This window comes from Rhyacophila brunnea, unplaced genomic scaffold (genome assembly GCF_057557595.1).
Source record: "Rhyacophila brunnea isolate RB1 unplaced genomic scaffold, BYU_Rbru_1.0 scaffold_10, whole genome shotgun sequence".
In the NCBI taxonomy this organism is placed as follows: Eukaryota; Metazoa; Arthropoda; class Insecta; order Trichoptera; family Rhyacophilidae; genus Rhyacophila; species Rhyacophila brunnea.
The window spans coordinates 33,592,638-33,612,896 of NW_028232752.1; the positions used below are offsets into that span (position 1 = coordinate 33,592,638).

Genomic DNA, 20,259 nt, shown 5'->3' on the forward strand with positions numbered 1-20,259 from the left:
ACAAAACATTTATATACCTACACACATATTGTATCAAAATATCAGTAGTAGCGATCGGCGATTGCCAGCTGTTCTGTTGGACTAGCAGCCTGACGTGGTATCAGACAACATTGTGAAGGCTACGCATATGACCTCAAATTTATATTGGCAGTGACGGACGACATGCAAATCGTAAAACTGAAATATCAGCAAAATGTCAAACTATCTAAGGTGGATGAAAATCTACCATCCAACTATGGCGCCGTCTATGCATATTTCACAATTTTATTAAAATCCATCACCATTACATTAGGACGTCAAGCTATCTACAAAACCTAGCGAGACAGACTGGCATCTCCTCCATCTAAATATGCATTATTTAACACTTACTCGTTCATAACACAATATTATATTTAATTATAAATTATATTGTATAAATTATATTTTATTATAATATATTATAAATTTAAAAAAACCTTTTGAGCCATTTTGCCATATTCGTATTTAATATAAATACCTTTTGATACCAAATACAACCCTTCGCGAAGAGACGTCGCCAATTCCATATCAGAAACATTACATTAAACAACGACTACCGTTCCGTAAAATCACTTTACGCCCCGCAAGTTTGCAACCCCTGAGAGATATCACTAAAACAATATTTCGTAAACGAATTCTGCCAAAACCATTGCGTATTCATTTCCATGCACCTCCAAACCGAAAATTTCTTGGAAAGGACTCCGACCGGAGAGACATCAAGCCAAAATTTACAGTTAAGGCTTCGAAGCTTTAACAAGTAACCCGCCCCGCACCCCTATCATATCGCCCCATATCGAGTCCTTTTCGAAAAATCAAAGTGAAAGGCAGTTTACATTATTGTCAGAAATTTAGGAAGTAACCCCGCCAGCTCCTCTCCCGCATCTTACGAGGGGGTAGACGAAAATAATACTTTTAGTACAATTTCACCCGCGAAACCAGGAGACACGTCTCCCGCGGCCCCTGTGCCTTTGCGGAGAGGGCCGCCAAGAATAAAGTAAGCTCCATCCGTCTCGATTTTATAAATCAGTATATCCCTTGCAGTGTCCCCGTGTTAATAAATAATCGTATAACCGCAAGAGTGAAATAAATAAAAGTGAATACTGTGAAATGTAACAAAAATGAATCAACCCTTAAATTTGCAGTGCCGTGAAAAAGTGGAAGTTCCTGGCGATACGTTTTAAAATCAATGTTCATCCTAATGTAATAAAACCAATGCTTGTCCATGCTTTAATGTAATAAAACATAATTCTGCGCGGAATTATAAAATAAACATCTGTGTTATCCATTTTTATCAATTTGTGTCCGTTACAATGTCTCTCACTCCCCAAACATAAAAATGTACGAATGAAGGACTCCACAACACACACTTGAGTTCTAAAAGGTATTACTATATATTATAATAAAACGATAAATCAAAAATAATTGTTTTTTTAAAGGAAAAGTAGGTACCTAGGTACAATTATAATATGTTATATAATTTTAATGTACCACAGGCAATTAATGTATATTTTTATGAATAATTCTAACTCTATGCTTAGACTTTTCAGAGGGTCACGCAATGAACGTAGTGCCACGATCACTACCAGTGTCGTTGTACTCAACGATGTTCATAATTTAACGTGAAATCGTGCTATTCAACGTGCACTCAAAACGTGGATGGCCACAGCATCTATATTTGCGCGTTCAATAGCGCCAGTGGCCGTAACGACTCTGGTCGTGACCGTGGCCGCATTAGTTCATGCGAATCGTCTTTTAAATACATTGTGGCATAAAAATATTATCCTAAAATATATATAAAATGCACCATACCTTAGCAATTACCCCGGGGGACGTCTGCAATTTGTCAAAGTTATCATCTTTGAGATCCAAACAAATTGGCAAAATTAAATTGGAAAAATTAAGCGGGGTCTCCAGAACCACTATCGCTATGTCATTAGACAAACTGGTAGTCTCGCCACTATAGAATTCAGGAATTCTAATCTCTATCACCTGAAATATTCAAAAATCATAATGAAATGACCGTGTATCTTTGTCCTTAAAGATAATTCTGGGCCATGAACCTTATTTCATGCTGGACTATATGAAACCAGCAGATTCGTTATGAATTTCAAAGTAATTTCAAAGCTCTCTATAACTATCTCAATTTATCGATCTAATTTTCATTTCCCCGTTTTAGATTTATTTAGTAAATCGATTAGTATTTTGCTCAAGGGAAAAACACAATGTAAACTTTTTACCGCAACAATTTAAATTTATACCTACAACAATGAGTAATATAACATCCCTAGTTGAAGCGTATGTACTGTTATTATTAGATCTATTTCATTATTATATTAAAATGCACCACTAGGTATGTGATTAGACAGCTGGCTCCGATAGTCATATATTATATTAAATTCATGAAGGGTATTTTCATATTATTTAGTTGTAACCATTCTTAAATCAAAAGGCATTCTGATATCCATTTATATTAATCAAGATTAAAAAAAGAAATTGAAGAACGCCACATTTTGCATTTTTCATATTTATTATATAAAAACTTATACCGCGGATTTTTGGATTTCTGGTTCCGTGGAGTCTTCAATATGGTTGAACTCACTAAATATTTTCCCGACTGCAATAGTGAATAGGCTGGGGTCAAGAGATTTTTCTTTTAGCGCGTTATAAAAGCAATGAGCAGCTGAAATAAAGTACATACAATATAATACACATTACCAGAGCTATGTCTCTCATGCTAATTTGAAAACAATTCATGTCATAAGTTATAATTATTCAGAGTGCCATATTTTTAATAGCCGCCAACCTTTTAAACGGCCCACGGCGGCCGAGCTGTTGCCGCGTCGGCTTTCTTATTCAAATTAAAATTTATTTATTTACACATTACAAATTCAAGACTTTCACAACTCGATATGAAAGACTATATAAAAAAATAGTATTAAAACACTATATAAAAAAACAAAGAAATAGAAGCAATATTTGTAAAAGAGTAAATACAAAAATTATGAAATACATGTAAGCACACCGAATGAACTAAGTAGTAGACTCTATGTTAAGACACTTTTATATGCCAACGTCCACATATTGTTCATCCGCGCAAGGTGGAATGTATCAATATCCGAGGAAAGTGGCGCGTCTAGTGAAGTATAAGCCCGACGCACTGACTGATTTTGAGGCCCCATATGATAAAAAATGAAGTTTAATTTAAAATTTCCAAATAAATCTATGCATTAAAACAATTTATTTTGTAGAAATTATACAAACATGGATTAATTGAAACTTGAGCCTCCTTTCTTACAAATCATAATACATCGGTACCTTCATACTTACCAATTTAATATTTGGAAAATAGTTTTCATGAATTTATATTTACAATCGATTATAACGTAAGTATGTGACTTACAATAAGTATATCTAATCAACACATAGCTCAAAGAAGGGACAATCGTTAGACAAATCTAGTCATCCAGTGGTATCCAAGAGGTACAAAACATCCGCAAGGTAGGCCTAGAGACCACTGGATCAATGAAATGATTAAGTTTTAAGGATGTAATTATTTTATGAAAATCATTTTATACATACCAATCATCGGTGTAATTATAATACCGCAAATGAACCATTTTTTATGTTAATCAGCGACATAACACCATATTATTACACGGGTTTGATTTCATGTGATTACATATAATTATAAAATTATTGCCAGAAAATAAAAAAGTCAGAGATATTCACTTGTACATTGATGGTAGACCCGAAAGGAGGAGGGACATGTAAAAAACTTCGATTACTGTCTACGCCTACACGAAGACTGGAGCCCGGAACATGAGATTAAAATCAGGATTGAGATGACAAGAAGAAATTTTGAAAAAAAAATACAGATCTGGCAATCGATGGAGAGGATCAGGTACTATATACCCACTGGTCAACGGAGTTAAAGCCTGTATGTTAAACAAATAGACAATAAGAAGACTGTAGCCGTTCGAGATGTGCCTCCATCGGCGTGTCATGAAGACAATAATAATATGTCCTAGGGTGATAACATTAGCAATAAGGAAGTTTTAAGACTGGCCAATAAGATAAGAGTACGTATAGCTATATACTATCAAGCACAGAAAACCTTCATACTTCAGTAAAATTTTCCGCAATGAGAAGTACGATTTACTAAAACTCTTAATCAGAGGAAGGTAGAGGGTGACAGAAACATAGGCAGACAGATTATCTTGTCAGTACAACCTCCGTAAGTGGCTCAATGTGGGATCAGATACAACCGGCCCAGGGTAGGGAGGTGTACTGCAATTTGCTCGCGAGCCTTCAAAGGAAGACGGAACCAAAATTAAAAGACAATACTATACGTGTAATAACAAGATTTATTGTTTCTCCATATTATGGTCCATTCATGGGGTTTACAGCAATAATTGTATGATTCCTAAGCGGTATTGATTTAATCTTATAACAAGAGTAAAGTTTTTGTCGATTCTAAAATATTACTACACCAATTAGGGGCTCATGTCATTTTATCGTATATAAAAAAATGTTACAATTACTATTACATCGATTATAGGTATTGCATTTATTCTGAACATACCACTGATGACAAGATCCCTGCGTATAATGCTACCCCCGCACCAATATTTAGGAAGCAAGTCCTGCCCTTCCTGTCCGTATTGAGTATATATTGCAACGTGCCAAGGGAATTCTCCCTTGGTAGCATTTTGACCCGCAATTACATATTTTTCTCCTTTTGGTCTTCTTGTTCCACACTCTGAAATATATAGACATATTATTTTTCAACAAACATTGGAACACCATGCATCGAATATTGGAGTAAGAACAGCGCTCGGAATAGACAGGAACGCACCGGAGCGCCGTTGTGGTTCGTGGAATTCCAAAATATACCGTTCCGGCTCGTGAATTCATTTAAAATTGCGTTGCGGTTCGTTAAATTGAGATAATTATATATGAATGTATCTTTTAAAGTTTTTCTCAAAATTAAAAATTAACGAAGTTATGTTATGCCGGGCGTGCAAGGGTTAAAAATAAAAATTATGACATCCCTAAATTTCTGTCAACCTTCTTATTTTGTGACGATATGTCCATGCCTAAATGCATTGTTTAAATAACAAGAAACAACTAGCTGCAAGCGTAAATTCCTTTATTACCCAAAAAAATGTGCCTTGCTGACACTATTTGAAAACTCTTAAAAAATAAAGTATACATTGTTTAATAATTTCTAAAGGATGAAACATTTCAAATCTCAATACAATCTTGCCTTTGACTCTAACGCATTGTTAATTTACTTACCTACTAATTTATTAAATTATTTTATTCGGAGTGACAAAAATTATTACTTCGCCATTTATTTTCGGGTGAATGAATTGTTTTTTCGGTGGTTAAATAAATTAATACAAAAAAGTTTGATAATTTGACTCGTGCAATTCCGTTATAATATTTCTATTAGTTGCCTTTTAAAATATTTTGTTTTATTTAAGATATAAATACGTTTCTAAACAAAATTGTTTATATTATTAGTTTTGTGTTTTTTTTTTGCTACATTCTAGTAAGTTTTGTGTTTTAATTTTAACTGTGTGTTTAACTTGATTTTTTAATAAAAAATTGTAATCGTAAAAAGTTGGTCAAAAATGTCATCAGGCGAAACGTGTCAACCGAAACTATTGACAAATATTTTGTCGCAGGTAACGTAACGCTGGCCACATACCTACACAATTTGATCATTTAAAAAATGATATTGAGTGGTTATTTATAAAAATAATGAAAGTATAATAAAGTAGTAGGTAATTCGTGTAAATCTGCTAAAACCACATTACATTAGGAATTCACTCCAATAACCATTGAAGGGGCAACAGATGGTATTCATCTCAACAATTGACTTTTGTTAAAAAAAGTTTATGACGTGTCGTAAACCCCTATTTTTACGATGTTTACATTTGTCTTGTAATTTACATTATTGTTGAATTGCGACTATAGTACAATAAATCTTGTGATATAACTACTACATTCATTCATTTATTTGCCATAGGTTTTTTTTTTTTTAGAATTATTAATAACCATGTCCTTGCTTTTTCGTACAAGGTGGTTTTGTTAGTAGTTTTGGACAATCACAAACACCCAGGCTTTGAGAAAAACACATAAATATTGTGTCCTCACCGGGAATCGAGCCCAGAACGCTCGGGCGGAAGGCTAGTGCCTTACCCACTGCACCACGAGCGCCGCTATTTGCCATAGGTTATGATGAGTATACTTTTTTGTGTATTTATAAGTGAATTTTGTTGGTACTGGTAAGTTTTGTGTTTTAATTTTAACTTTGTGTTGAACATATTTTTTAATAACAATTTGTTCTCTTAATAGTTGGCTAAAATTCTCAGCACCTTTATAATTATCGTCGGTGTATTGTAAAAAGGGCGAATTAACCAAAATACTATTTTACAGGAGGAGGATTTTTAACCTTTGACATTTATTTATTAATTACCTGTGGATGAATACTGTCCTTATAATAGGCTTTATAATATGATATTTTAAAAAGTCTATTATGTTAAATTCGCTTTTTATTCGTAACACTAGGTGAATAATCACCCTTACAATTATCGTTTTTAATAAGTACTTTCCTGTGGGATACAAATTCGCCATTTTTACATAATTATATTATTACATAATATATACCTATATACTATTGTCGCTGGTATCCAAACTGATTTAACTATTTTACTTAAGGTAACCATTGTCTGGCCACACGCACAATTTGATAATTTTGTGGATATTTATAAAAATAATGAAGGCTTAATTACGTAGTAGGTACTTCGTGTAAATCTGCGAAAACATTAGGAATTCATTCCAGTGGACAATACAGTGGCAACATCTGTTCTGTGATTCAATAATTATTATCATCTCAACAACTTGACTCGTGTTAAAAAAATATTTATGATAAGTCGTAAACCCCAATTTTTAATAATGAATGAAGTTTTCTACAAAAATGTGTTTGGGCTATTGATGGTTTGGGCAGAAAAAAATATTGAATAGCCTTCTGCAGAGTTTATTTATTTGGGACGTTCCTATTGTATTACAATTATTATTACATGCATTGTAGCTTGTGACTTTAAAAATAATAGAAATAATACATGGGTAGTGTGTAGAGAACTTTTACATAATTTGTGTTTGTAAATTTGTTTTAAAAAATATAGGAATATCTTTCAATAAAAATGTACGACTATCATAATATCTATATTGTATGTAGGTACCTATTATCATTTCCATGGCAATAATATAGTGAGTAGGGAAGGACAAACAACATAGATTGAATCGTTTAGAATAAGTAGGTACTAACTAACAAATTAGGTACCTATGTGTGCAGTGCGGACATCTAATTATTTTAGGTGGTGTTAGTCATAGATTATTAAATAAATACGGTGGTAGATGTATATTACAATAATGGTAACCAAAGCATCACCATTGTAACATAACATGCATACAATACAATATTAGTCCTTATAATGTTGAATATAGTAGGTACTAATTAATGACAATTTTATATTATTCTATAAGAATCGCGCTTAGCAACCTGAGTTTCACCTTCCGTGATGTTTTATCTTATATAAATGAAAATGACACACCATTGGTAATTTAATTACAAATAATGCTATGTTTACGTTGTTTGGATGACTTGAAACTTTTATTAGATGTAGGTACGGCCTTATGCCCCCTTATAGTGGAGAAGGTTTAAAATAAATCTTTGAGAATCCTTTAAAGCTGTGTGTATAGTGGGTACTATCCATGGTTTTATCCGATTGATTTCTCAAGACGTATGCTTACATACTGCATTCTGAAAGTTAAAAGAGAACTATGTATTTAGGCTACGTACTTTTTTCCAACTTATATCTACCCAGTACAAATGAGAAGTCTGCCATTATTGGTACTTAGTATTGATTTTATTATATATTATTTATAACTTTCTTGATAATCTAAGTTGTTTGTTCTGCCAAGGTGCAATAATTGCTAATGATAATTGGGCAGGAAATAACTATGTTCAACCAAATCGCTTCGGATAATCTTATATTCCACCTGCGTGAGAACGAGTTTATGTGAACGTTGTTTTATTAATTCTTGGTATAGGTAGGCACTTACTGTTTTTCTAATACTATTTCTTTATTTTTTAAACACTATTTTAATACTATTTCTTGATGTTTGATATTCTGTGCTCGTATTTAAATGGAATTCGTAAAATTTTCTATAAGTACGTAAATAAATTTTTAATTTGAATCTATAAGGTACTTATGTGGATATGTTGTTTGTTATGACTAATTAATTACAAACTTATCTATCCCAAATGAGACAATAATATAAGTTATAATCATTGACGAGTGGTGGTAGAGGTATCATGCACTGGTTATAGTAGTAGATAAAGTAAGAATAAAGAATAATACAATTTTTGACGGTATACTTTGTTAAAACAAGATTATTTCGCCTGCGGCGCTGACAATCCTTACCAACCTGCCCAATATAGATCCACGTAATAAGTTTAAAGTTTATTGTTGCATTTTTATATCAAAAGTACGTACGTACGTAAAGAAAGTATTAGCATAAGTACTTAGTTTCGGAAAATTATACAGCGTTCCTGTTCGTGAAATTTTCCATTTCGAGCACTGAGTAAGAATATTATGTTTGAGCTTTACGACTGTAAATGATAACACTGCAGTCTAGTTATTGCCTGGCCTAATCCAACATATTTCTCCTTTTGGTCTTATTGTTCCACACTCTGGAATATACGAGTATACGAATAAAAAGAACACAAAATAATCATAAAAAAATTAATAATATTTATCACGTGATAGACCTTCATTATAATGGTTTTAAAAGAAAGTTATTTTTATTTGTTAATTATACGATATTTCAGTTATTTACATTGACAGCTGTTTCTGGCTATCAACCTGTTGACAAGATGGTCAAAACTCTAAACTCTAAGATTAAAAAATAATCACACAATTTCAGATAACAAATGCTCGTGACCGGACAGGCATGTCAGAACAAGGGTGTATACTATGTTAATATCTGGTTTTCTCTATGCACACAACAGTGGCGTAGACGATAAGAGATTACACAACTAAATGCTTGATAGTTTTATGGAAGATAAAATTCATCCACTAATCAAATTGTGGAAACATTGAACCATTCAGGCCAATCTCAACTAGTTTAACATGTATTGGTAGTTGCGTCAATTGGCATATGCATTTTAATGGAAAATATTATGAATATCCAAATAGAGCAGTGACAGGTGGTGGAGATAGGCTGTTAAGATTCAACAAAAAGTTCACACTAAACTTTGTCAGGCACACTTATTTGTTTTCATCGAACTAAGAATGCAATTTGCAGATGGCGATGATTAGTTTTTAACATTCAATTTAATTCTGCCTAAACTAAACCATAGGTTCTAGTTGTTTAGGTATGCTAATGGACGATCCGACAAAAATAGTGCACACTTTCTCAGCAATACTTATTTGATTTCGTTGAATTAATAATGCTTATTACAGATGGTGATGGTTAGTTTTTTTTAAATTCATTAAGCTCTGCCTAAACCAAACCAATAAAAAATAATCGGTACAGTTAGGTTATACGGAATACAGCGGTAAACACATTTCGAAAATACCCGATATACTGGATTATTTGTTAGTTTAACCCAACCAAACCTAACCTTACCTAACCTAAACTAACCCAAACTAACAAATAATCCAGTATATAGGGTATTTTCAAAATGTGTTTGCCGCTGTATTCCGTATAACCGAACAGTACCAAATAATCTTCTATCTTAAAAATATTTGTTTACTATTATCTACTATGGCTTGGATTAGGCAGAGTATAATTGATTTTTTTTAACTAACATATATTATCTACACAATTAATAATGTTGTCTTAATTCAATGAAAACAAATACGTTTATCTGACAAAGCTTAGTGTGCATTATTCGTGTCGGATCTTAACATTCTTAACAGCCTAACTCCACCCTTCGTCACTGATATAGACTATATACAGGGGTTGGTAAATAACTAATCGAAGTAGATGCAATAAATATATAATATATATGTTTTGGGCTCAAATAGGTACATTAAAGTGAACATGGTGAATGGAATAACTTGGAGAGTACTCTGGCATGGAGCGGTCTCACGTGCCGCTGTCGCTTACCCATAGGTACCGCATTACACCCGGTCTTAATCGGACATATTATCACGAAACATAACAATTTGTTTATGCCTGGGTATGTCTCAAGGCCGGTTCGGATTAGTCGAGTAATTTAGTCGAGTGGCGGGTAATTTATTAACTAAACATGTATGAACAGACAAATTTAGTCGAGTAATTTAGTAAAATCATTTAGTCGAGACAATCTATTGTTTTAATTTTTCGGTCAGTAGCATCCCTACCACCGCTTAATAAATTAATATCAAATAAGCCACGAGACAAGTCTGAACACGTTATCTTTAGTCAAGTTCATTAGTAAAGTTGTCATTGAAATTACATTTCGTTGGAGCGAAGATTGACTGCTGACTAAATAATTACCATATTTAAATAGCATTCTAAATATATCGAATGGCCACCTAGTTGTTACGCGCTAGGCGCATCTTTAGCGTCCAATGCAATAAATTTGCTTTATTACGTTGTGCTCTATTCATCTTGACATGTCATTCACTAATATACTGTGTTTGGACACTTTTTAGTTACTAAATCATTCGCCACTCGACTAAACTACTCAACTATTCTGAACCGGCCTTCAGGAACCGTAACCTAAGACTAATGTAGCCAGTCGCCACGCACGCAATGTGAACAGTGTAGGTACAAACTTGGACTGCACTCTGGCTTGGGGTAGTTCCACGTGCCGCTTTTGCAAGTGAGCAGTCGGTGGTGGCCGACAGCAATGTGTCCTTCCCGGCAAGCGGGGGATGCTGTTGACTCCGAGGGTACTTTTCTGTCGCAGTCCACTTTGTTCCTACCCTTCGGTGTGGGAATCATGCATGAAAATGTCACCGTCAGCGAGTCGAGAGGGTCACATTGCTCTAAAAAAACAAATATTAATAACGATCATTCCTACATAATATAGATATTTTAAATAATAAAGATTCCAGATATTAATTATCACTTGTATGCGCGTATTTTTAATGTCATGTAGGTATATGTATATATTTGATTATGAACGGTAGTCTTTTTAAAAGTAGGTGTGTATAGGTATATTTAGTATATAGCTAAAAACCTAAAAAATATTAAGGGCACACGTGCCGCATAATGCTCGAAGATAAAGAATTCTGGGTTTGGGGGCCAAGTCTGCATAATCTGTACATTTTTGTAGAAATATTATGTACCTATATTATTTGTAATTATGCTCTGTTTTTGTAATGTGAAAAAATGGACCGTGGGTTAGTTATAAACTTTACTGATGACGATTTGCCCAGGGTAGGGATATGTACTACAACTTGGTAGCCGTCCTTCATCAAAAGATGAAGTTATTTATGTAAACATGTATTACTATAACTCACTCTCGCAAACGGGTATCGTGTGGCTCCATTCACCCTCGTCACAGAAGACTGTAGGAGAAGTGTTAATAGTATGGGGATCACACTCGACATTCAGGAAGGAGTATGGTGGAGCAATGTCTCCTGGATTCACCATGATGCCACCCTTCAGTGAATATTTAGTATATCGGTTAGGTGCAGGAATCACGCATGCATTACTAAAATATACACGTTATATCAATAATATAATAAAGATAGGTCTAAAAAAGTTTTAAAAAAGTCACGTATTTTTTTAAACATCGATTTTTCTAAAATTTAATGTTGTGGGATATAATTTGGTTTTTTTTAAAACCAGGTAGGTATCTATTTAAAATCGTCATTCAGTATTGTGACCGTATTAAAACTTGATAAGATATAAGTAATATGGATTTCAAGGGATTCATATTTTTATTTAATTAAACTACATTTTAATGATAAACAATAAATAAATGATTACCTTGGATCTATTTCTCTTGGATTATCTGTAACAAATAAGAGAAAACATATCAAAATATGTGTGAGAGAAAGACAGGGAGAATAAGTATAAAACAGACATGTATAAAACAAATACAAATTCTAAATTTGAAAAATGGGGGTATCGTTTATTTTAATCGGGTCGTGAAAACAAAAAAATAACACTCTCATAATAATTGTATGGTTGCTTACAGTGCGGTAATAGCATATCGAGTGATTAGAGTATCGAGAAATTAGTGTATTTTCCAAGAGATTAAGGGTAATTAAGATATGAATATGGCGCTGTAGCGCGCTACTTGTAACCTTAGGCGACATACACAATCAATAAAAAATTTGAAATAATATGAATGAGGGCGAACTATCAGATAAGCGTCGCTGTTTGACAAATAAAAGAGTTCAACGATGGCGTGCTTGGCATAGGAGACTTTACAAATACTCCGCCAGGCTGATGCAGACGCTCATGGATAAATAATTGAGTCTGAAACAGCGGATCAAAGATAGTATGACATATCACACACGTAAACATATGAGATATAGGAAGGCAGGGAGAAGCCGTATGAGAATATTTACTGGTGGTATTGCCACCGGGAAATAATTTCTAGTAAGTATGTAATAATATGAATGTGTTCGAAGAACGCATATTTTAAACATTTTTTTTTTAATATAATATAATAAATATAATAACCATTAAGCTGATTTTGCATAGGCTTAAAATGGACACAATTTTTGACATTTTTTAAAACAGTAATTGCTGTACATATTACAATACATATTAGTATATTCTCATGTGTGAGGGTTGCTAGGAAGTAAAAGGTTTGATGTTATGTCATTTGGCAAAAGAGGATTTCGACATCGACATCCAGACATTAAATTTGTCTACGTAAGCAAGAAACCCATCAGCTGCTAGAGCGCAGATATTTAATAAGCCAAAAGTTCTTGAATACGGGGTCCATTAACTGGAGGATGAGAGGAGAACCTCCTGATGAGGTTTCATATAACCTTGTTTTAGAAGGTGTCCAGAAGAAATTTCTTCGACATCTTTATTTTAATGTATTTAACTTGTATTTTCCAAATCGTGTTGAATCTTCGGCGTGAACAGACGTGTTTTCAATAAATTTATGTCGCCGTCTAATTACAAATAATTGCTTTGCTTAATTAGTTATTTCGCTCATAAACGATCATTATAAATCGTTAAATTAATTTGGTGTTTCATAAAAATTTGTTAACGTTGTACAAATTGTTTCGATTTAGTTCATCTTATATTTATAATAATTATTAATAATAACGATTTTGTAGTTAATAAATAAACGGGATAGTTTAATATTGTAATTTTGTAATTTCTTATTATTATTATGGATTAAGGCAACAATTTAATATCGTACTTTGTGTTTAGTTATAATGACCTACACTCCGGTAAAACTAAGTGATCTTGCAAAATCCTAAGGTAGCAACCGTTCAGACATTTAAATCATATTGGCAGCAAAGGCATAGTAATATGCCGCTCAAACGGACCCCTCCTCGTGGGGAATCGCTACCGGACATTCCAGGCCCTGCAAAAACTGCTTCAGGAATCGGAACACGCGTACGCGAGCGGTCAAAAAAGGAACGCTCGCCGAAGAGCCCCAAATCACAACAAGATAAGGCCTCTACTGCTGAAGATGGAGAAAGAGAGCCAAAGCAAAAGAAAACCAAACAAAGAAGCCACCAGCCTGCACCCCCGATTACGTCGGATGTCGAAAGCGACTGCAACGTCGTTATAGATTCAGCAGTATCGGACACCACAACCGAGCCTGAAAATAATGGCATCTATGATGACATACAAACGTGCTTACATGAAGTGCACTCCTCCCTTAGGGCTGACTCTAAAGATAAGCTACATAATGCCCTACTAAGCCTTTCCGAGGCTGTTGGAAGGCAGAATTTGTGCATGGCCAAGCTGGAGATAAAAGTCGTAGCGCAGGAATGCGAGATTAAGGGCCTGCAGATTCAACTTCGTGATAAGCAATTAAGCATTGAAAATCAAAACCTGGCCATTGCTGATTTAAGAGAGCAGACGAAAACTCTCAAAACTGCCACATTACAAATCAACAAGGAGCCTACCATCACTGCCTCCCCTATTGATACCACCTGGGCTACTGCGTTAGGAAGGCGGCAGCGTCCGGCAGCTGCGCCATTCACGGCACCTGCTGTCACCGGGTCAGCATTTCCTTCGCTGTTGCCGCTAGCACCAAGGCCTGGAGTCCTCTTTTTCCCTACGGGAGAAGGAGAAAAACGATCGGAAACGACAAGAGAGCTCATCAAGAAGTCCCTTAACCCCAGGGATATTGGGGTACAAATAACGGAAATTAGAAACGTCAGAAACGGAGGTGTTATCGTACACCCCCGCTCTGAGGACGAGGCCAAGCGTCTCGTCAGCGCTCTGGAGACCTCAGAGACTGCTCGGAGTGTTAAACTTTCAGGAAAAAAGCAGCCTCGCATTATTATTTTTAATATGCCGGCTTCCACTACAGAACCCCAGCTTCGGGAGGCAATTTACAACTCTACAAGAGAGCAAACGGGTCTATCTGAGGAGGCCTACCAGGCCGTACGCCTCAGCCACAAGGCGGGTCCCAGGACTGGCAGATGCCATTATATCACGTATGTACCTGCCGCGGTGTGGTCTGCTCTCATTGCAGATGACAGACTGTACATGGGATGGGACTCTTTCCCACTCCAGAACTATCTAGGGGTAACCAAGTGCAATAAATGCCACTTATATGGGCACATGGCCAAATCATGCTCGGCAAAAGACGTCACCTGTTCTTACTGTGCCGAACCAGGCCACGACCGTGCGGACTGCCCCGTGAAGGAAGCTTCACCAAAATGCGTTGCCTGCCGCCGTCACAAGCGGCCATATGACCACCCGACCCATAGTGCAACATGTCCGGCTCGCCTGTATGCGGAGCAGAGGGAGCGATCAATGACGGACTACTCAATAGAAATCCCTCACCCATCCTCAGCATGACTCGCTTATAATAAGCATCATTCAACAACTTCCGCACCTCGGTCATGCGAGATTTATTATCAAAATGTAAGAGGCCTAAAAACTAAAGTAAATACATTTAAAGAGGGTATATTGTGTGCCCGACCATCGATAATTGCTCTAAGCGAAACATGGCTCGACGACACCATATCGGCCAATGAGCTGTTCGGAAGTGAATATTCTGTGCATAGAACAGACCGTCGAAATGGTAGACGAGGTGGGGGCGTTTTGCTGGCAATTAGAAATGGGGTAGCATTATCCACACAAACTTTATATCCAACCAGATCAAATTTAACTGAATATGATTTTGATTTTAATTTGTGTAAAGTTAATTTTAACTTTTGTTCACTGTACTTGGCCGCTGTATACTTCCCTCCCGGCAGCTCAGCGACTACATACAGTGATTTTTTTCACATAATAGAAAATTTGGTACTGCCCAACAAAAAACTAATTATTTTGGGAGATTTTAATTTGTATTCCGCTGGTATAATTGAATCTGATTATACCAGCTTTAATAATTTATTTAATTTAAAACAATTTTCTTCTGTGAAAAATAGTCTCGGTCGGACGCTTGATTTGGTGCTATCTAACGTTGGTTGCACGGTGGTCAGCGCGTGTGATGAGCCTCTCGTTCCTGAAGATGTCTATCATCCCTCTACTTGCACAATTTTATCTTTTAAGCATGTATCGCACAGAAATGATTCGTCGATTCCTCCACTGAATAGGCATAATCCGCAATGGAATTTTTCAAATGGAAATTTTTTAGCGCTGTATAATTCTTTGAGTACTACAGATTGGACCTCTTTATATGAACAAATTGATGTAAACACGGCATTAGCTATTTTTTATAATAAATTTTATAATAGTCTGGACTCCTGTTTCCCTCGCCGGCTCGTTCATCTACCGAAGTACTCATATCCTAAGTGGTTTACGCCAGAAATTATTTATAATCTAAGGTCAAAGGCATATTATCATGCACTGTGGAAAAAACATAGACGGACTGCAGATTATAGTAAATTTTCCTGTCTTAGAAACTCATTGAAGTGTGACATCTCTTCGGCTCACAAATCATATCTAACGTCGATTGGTCGAAATATTGTCTCAGATCCTAATTGTTTTTGGAAATATATTCATTCGCTTAGTTCCAGTAGTACTACAAAAGACAATGCCATGATGACGTTGAATAATGATCTTATAGAGAACCATGTTATATCTGATGCATTTGCTAAGCATTTTGAATCACTTTATAGCTCAATAGAACCGCTACTTGACCCCGATTCTGCTGGTCCTTCGTCTGCAACGCAAGATATTCAAATCTCAGCTTTTGACGAGAAAGATATGGAATATGGGTTTTCAAATTTGTCTCCCAAAAGTTCATTTGGTCCAGATGGCTTGCCACCTTATGTGGTTAAGGGCTGTTACGAACATATATCCTTTCCGCTTAAACATATATTTAATTTAATCATAGCATCCAGCACTTTTCCTGATGCATGGAAAATAACCCGCCTAAGGCCGCTTCATAAAAAGGGATCTAGATCAGAGATCTCTAACTATAGGCCAATAGCAGTTCTTTCGGCTCCATGTAAATTATTTGAATCGATATTACATATAAACATCAACCGTCAAATAGACTCTCGCCTCTCCGATTCGCAGCATGGTTTTCGACTTAGGCGGTCCACAGTAACAAATCTTATAGTGTATAATAATTTTATTTCAAATTCTATGGATAAGTCAATTCAAGTTGATTCTGTGTACACAGATATTTCCAAGGCATTTGATCATGTTGATCACGATATTTTATTACAAAAGCTTTGTACATTTGGCGCGTCATATAGTATAATATGTTTTTTTGCTTCTTATTTGAAAAATCGCCGTCAATTTGTTGATTACCATGGGAATGAATCGCGGATTTTTAGAACAAACTCTGGTGTTCCTCAAGGTTCAAATCTTGGCCCAATTTTGTTTTTAATATTTTTTGATGATATTGTCAAAGTTATAACCAATTCTTCTTGTTTGCTATTCGCAGATGATCTTAAACTTTTTCGAATTATTGAAACCCCATTATGCTGTGCGATGTTGCAGTCTGACCTAGATGCTATCTCGCAATGGTCTATCTTAAATAAACTTGAATTCGCTACCTCCAAATGTAATATTATTTCATTCAATCGTTCAAGGCACACCTTATTGTTCCCATACACATTGTCTGGTATAATATTGAGTAGGGTAACGGAGATAAAAGATTTGGGAGTATTGTATGATACAAAGTTCACTTTCAATCAGCATATTCTTAACATCAGTACTAGATCTAGCAAAATGCTTGGTTTTGTTATGAGGGTTTCAAAATCATTCGAGAACGTCCGAGTGCTACGTACATTATACGTATCATTTGTGTTGAGTATTCTTGAATATGCCAGCATTATTTGGAGTCCTAATAGGTTCATGCACACAATTAAGCTGGATCGAGTCCACAATAGATTTCTTAGATTTCTCTACTTAAGAACATACGGGTTCTTTCCTTATGATAATGACAATAAAATGAATTTCCCGACTCGTTTTCTTCTGGGTATGCTATCAATGCAATCCCTGTCTACCCGAAGAGTGATTGTTCTTTTAAAGCATTTCTTTTTACTTCTTCGTGGGTTCATTTACAATCCGCATATACTGGCAAATATTAATTTTCATGTTCCCACCAATATCACTCGCAGCTCCACCGTCTTCAAGATACCTCGTCGCAGGACAGATGTTATGTTTCATGATGCTGTGTATCGTGCAATTAGCTTATTTGATGGCACCATAAAGGTTGATTTGTTTTTTATTAATTATATAATGTTTGTAGACGTTTTAAATAGGATAAATTTATAATTGTATATATTATCATATTTCTTTAATATTTACACATGCTGTCTTTTCCACTTTCTTGTCATATTAGTTGTTATTTGTAATTAAGATATTTGTATGTATTATGTATTATGGCGCATTGGCCAAAAGCTGTAATGCCGTAATACTCTTTTTTATAAATAAATAAATAAATAAATAAATAATTTCATAAACGAATATTTTCCGACCAGCTTTCTTCAAGGCATATTTGTTTTCATTCTCTTGAAGCTCGTAGGTCACTTCTTGCTCTGTTATTCTAAATTTCTGAAAAATTTGAATTTCTATGCACCCGTCAATTACATGCGTGGTCGCAGCCATTACTTATTTCGGGTGAAATTTGTTTCCTCGTCCAAGGCTTATCAGGTACCAATATCGAGGGCTGAGCGAACTGACCTAATCGATTTTTTTTATGTTTTTTTTTTAAACGGTACATGTTCAAACACGCGCGTTAACATGATCTTACTTCCTACTTTATTTATCATTTGTCAATTTATGGTTATGGCCATATGTTGTAGCTTAGCTACTGGGAAATGCCAATAGAAATGGCGTATTTCAAAAAAATACTACCTTATTCTTGGGTCAATAATTATTATAGAGCAAACATTATTCGTAGGATGTTTATCCCATTTGAATGGTCAAAAACATACCTTATAATCAGTATCTTTAGAATTATCTTCAAATGTGTTAATCGTGCCCATTTTTTAATAATAGAATGCCTAATTCTTGTCAAATTTGGGATCAAAAAGATTATAAAATATAATTTTTTATCGTAAATGTCACTTTATAATGTTAACATTAATTTTACTAATGGTTTTTTAAATGCGTTTTAAAATTAATAAATCTAAAAAATCTTAACACCACTGTACATTTATGTACTGAAATATTACTATATTCTAAAACATTAGAGCGAGATGTTTAAAAGAATACTATTTTATGTCATAAAAATACTTTATGCAGTCATCAAATGTTTAAAATAAATATAAAGGATAATAAGGCTTCAAAATTATATAAATAGATTATCTACAACGTTTAAAGAATGTCCAGGGTTATGCTCTGAAAATACCATAAAAGCTCCATTTTGACCTACGCTGATCAGAATTAACTAAAGTATTTCCACGAAACTTTCTCTCAAACAGTCGAGAGGTCTGTGACGCTGTTAGATTTGGGGGCACCCTTATAAAAATATTGCATGTGCGATAAACCGCTATTAAAACATATATTAAAATGGGTATTATATTATAACTATAGTTGATTGTAGTTGATTAATCGATACTCTCTAATGAAGCGACCTCATGGAAACCGCCACTGCTCTCAAAAGTTGTAATATTTCCATTAATTACCTCCGCGGGACGTCACTTGTTTTAGACACCTATTTCTTGCCAAATTATGCGTGCTGAAAACTCTGCTATCTTTATTTTAGTGTTGACTAATAGTTACTATCCTTATTTTTATATACCTTCTTTTCATTTTTATTTCTTTCTTTCTTCATATGAATTGTAAATTATTATGTTAATATATTAATATAACGATAAAGTAACTCACTCGAACAGGCTCCCAGGCAAAACTTCCAATTGTTGGTGTTACCATCGCATATATTATTTACTCCAGAAATAGAATAATTATACCCAGGTGAACATTTCAACGAGATTGATGAATTTGGTGGTACAATGTCTCCTGGTTTTTTGTCCTCCAGACTTAATGCAGTATATCTACCGTTTGGTGGATGATTTGGTATCACACAGCCCTCACTGAAAATTTTAAATGTTAACCTTAATCAATTAGTTTATCTAGTCACTAGTGGCTTTCAATACGTAACCTGTCAATTTGCAATATGTATAACTAACAATACCGTTAAATGCCATAAGTACAGTGATGGCCAAAACACTGGATTCACGAACTTTAGTCGCGAGGTCACGACGAGGATGAAGAATAAACACATCTCTTGACTCTCACTGTATTATAGGTTTTCACTCCCCGAGTAACGTCATATATGACGCACAGTCGTGTTTCATATATTACCGTTTAGTGTCTTGTGGCCTGCACTTTATGCAACCTTTCTTTACAACCATGCATTTATAGATACCTACTCAAAAAGATGAAGGTCTTACTCAGATAGTCCCTCATAAGTGATGTTGATTTATTTAGTATGAACCCAATTCATTTTATGTTATTTCTGCCATCAAGTTATGGTACATGCGACTTATGCCTTGATTACACCTAACGACTACAGTGGCGAGACAGTGTTCTCGGCCGAGTGCTTGGTTCGTGTAAACATATAACCGAGTGTTCGGCCTAGTAGGATGGCGAGACAGTCACTCGGATCCT

General features: G+C 34.9%; 1 protein-coding gene across 7 annotated transcripts in view; it reads right to left on the reverse strand.

The window, feature by feature from the left end:
* The window catches only part of LOC147079112 (modular serine protease-like), a 54,942-nt gene that overhangs the window by 7,989 nt on the left and 26,694 nt on the right, over positions 1-20,259 (reverse strand). For 5 of the 7 annotated variants that reach the window (XM_085953484.1, XM_085953492.1, XM_085953478.1 and 2 more), the window contains exons 13-19: positions 19,477-19,682; positions 12,019-12,043; positions 11,547-11,740; positions 10,857-11,069; positions 4,601-4,777; positions 2,565-2,698; positions 1,828-2,007 (exon numbers count right to left, since the gene is read on the reverse strand). In XM_085953484.1, the coding sequence (XP_085809610.1) occupies positions 1,828-2,007; positions 2,565-2,698; positions 4,601-4,777; positions 10,857-11,069; positions 11,547-11,740; positions 12,019-12,043; positions 19,477-19,682 (1,129 nt within the window). Of the gene's footprint in view, positions 1-1,827; positions 2,008-2,564; positions 2,699-4,600; positions 4,778-6,066; positions 7,850-10,856; positions 11,070-11,546; positions 11,741-12,018; positions 12,044-19,476; positions 19,683-20,259 lie in introns of those variants that run through there. The other 2 variants (XM_085953512.1, XM_085953505.1) reach the window with 1 other exon arrangement.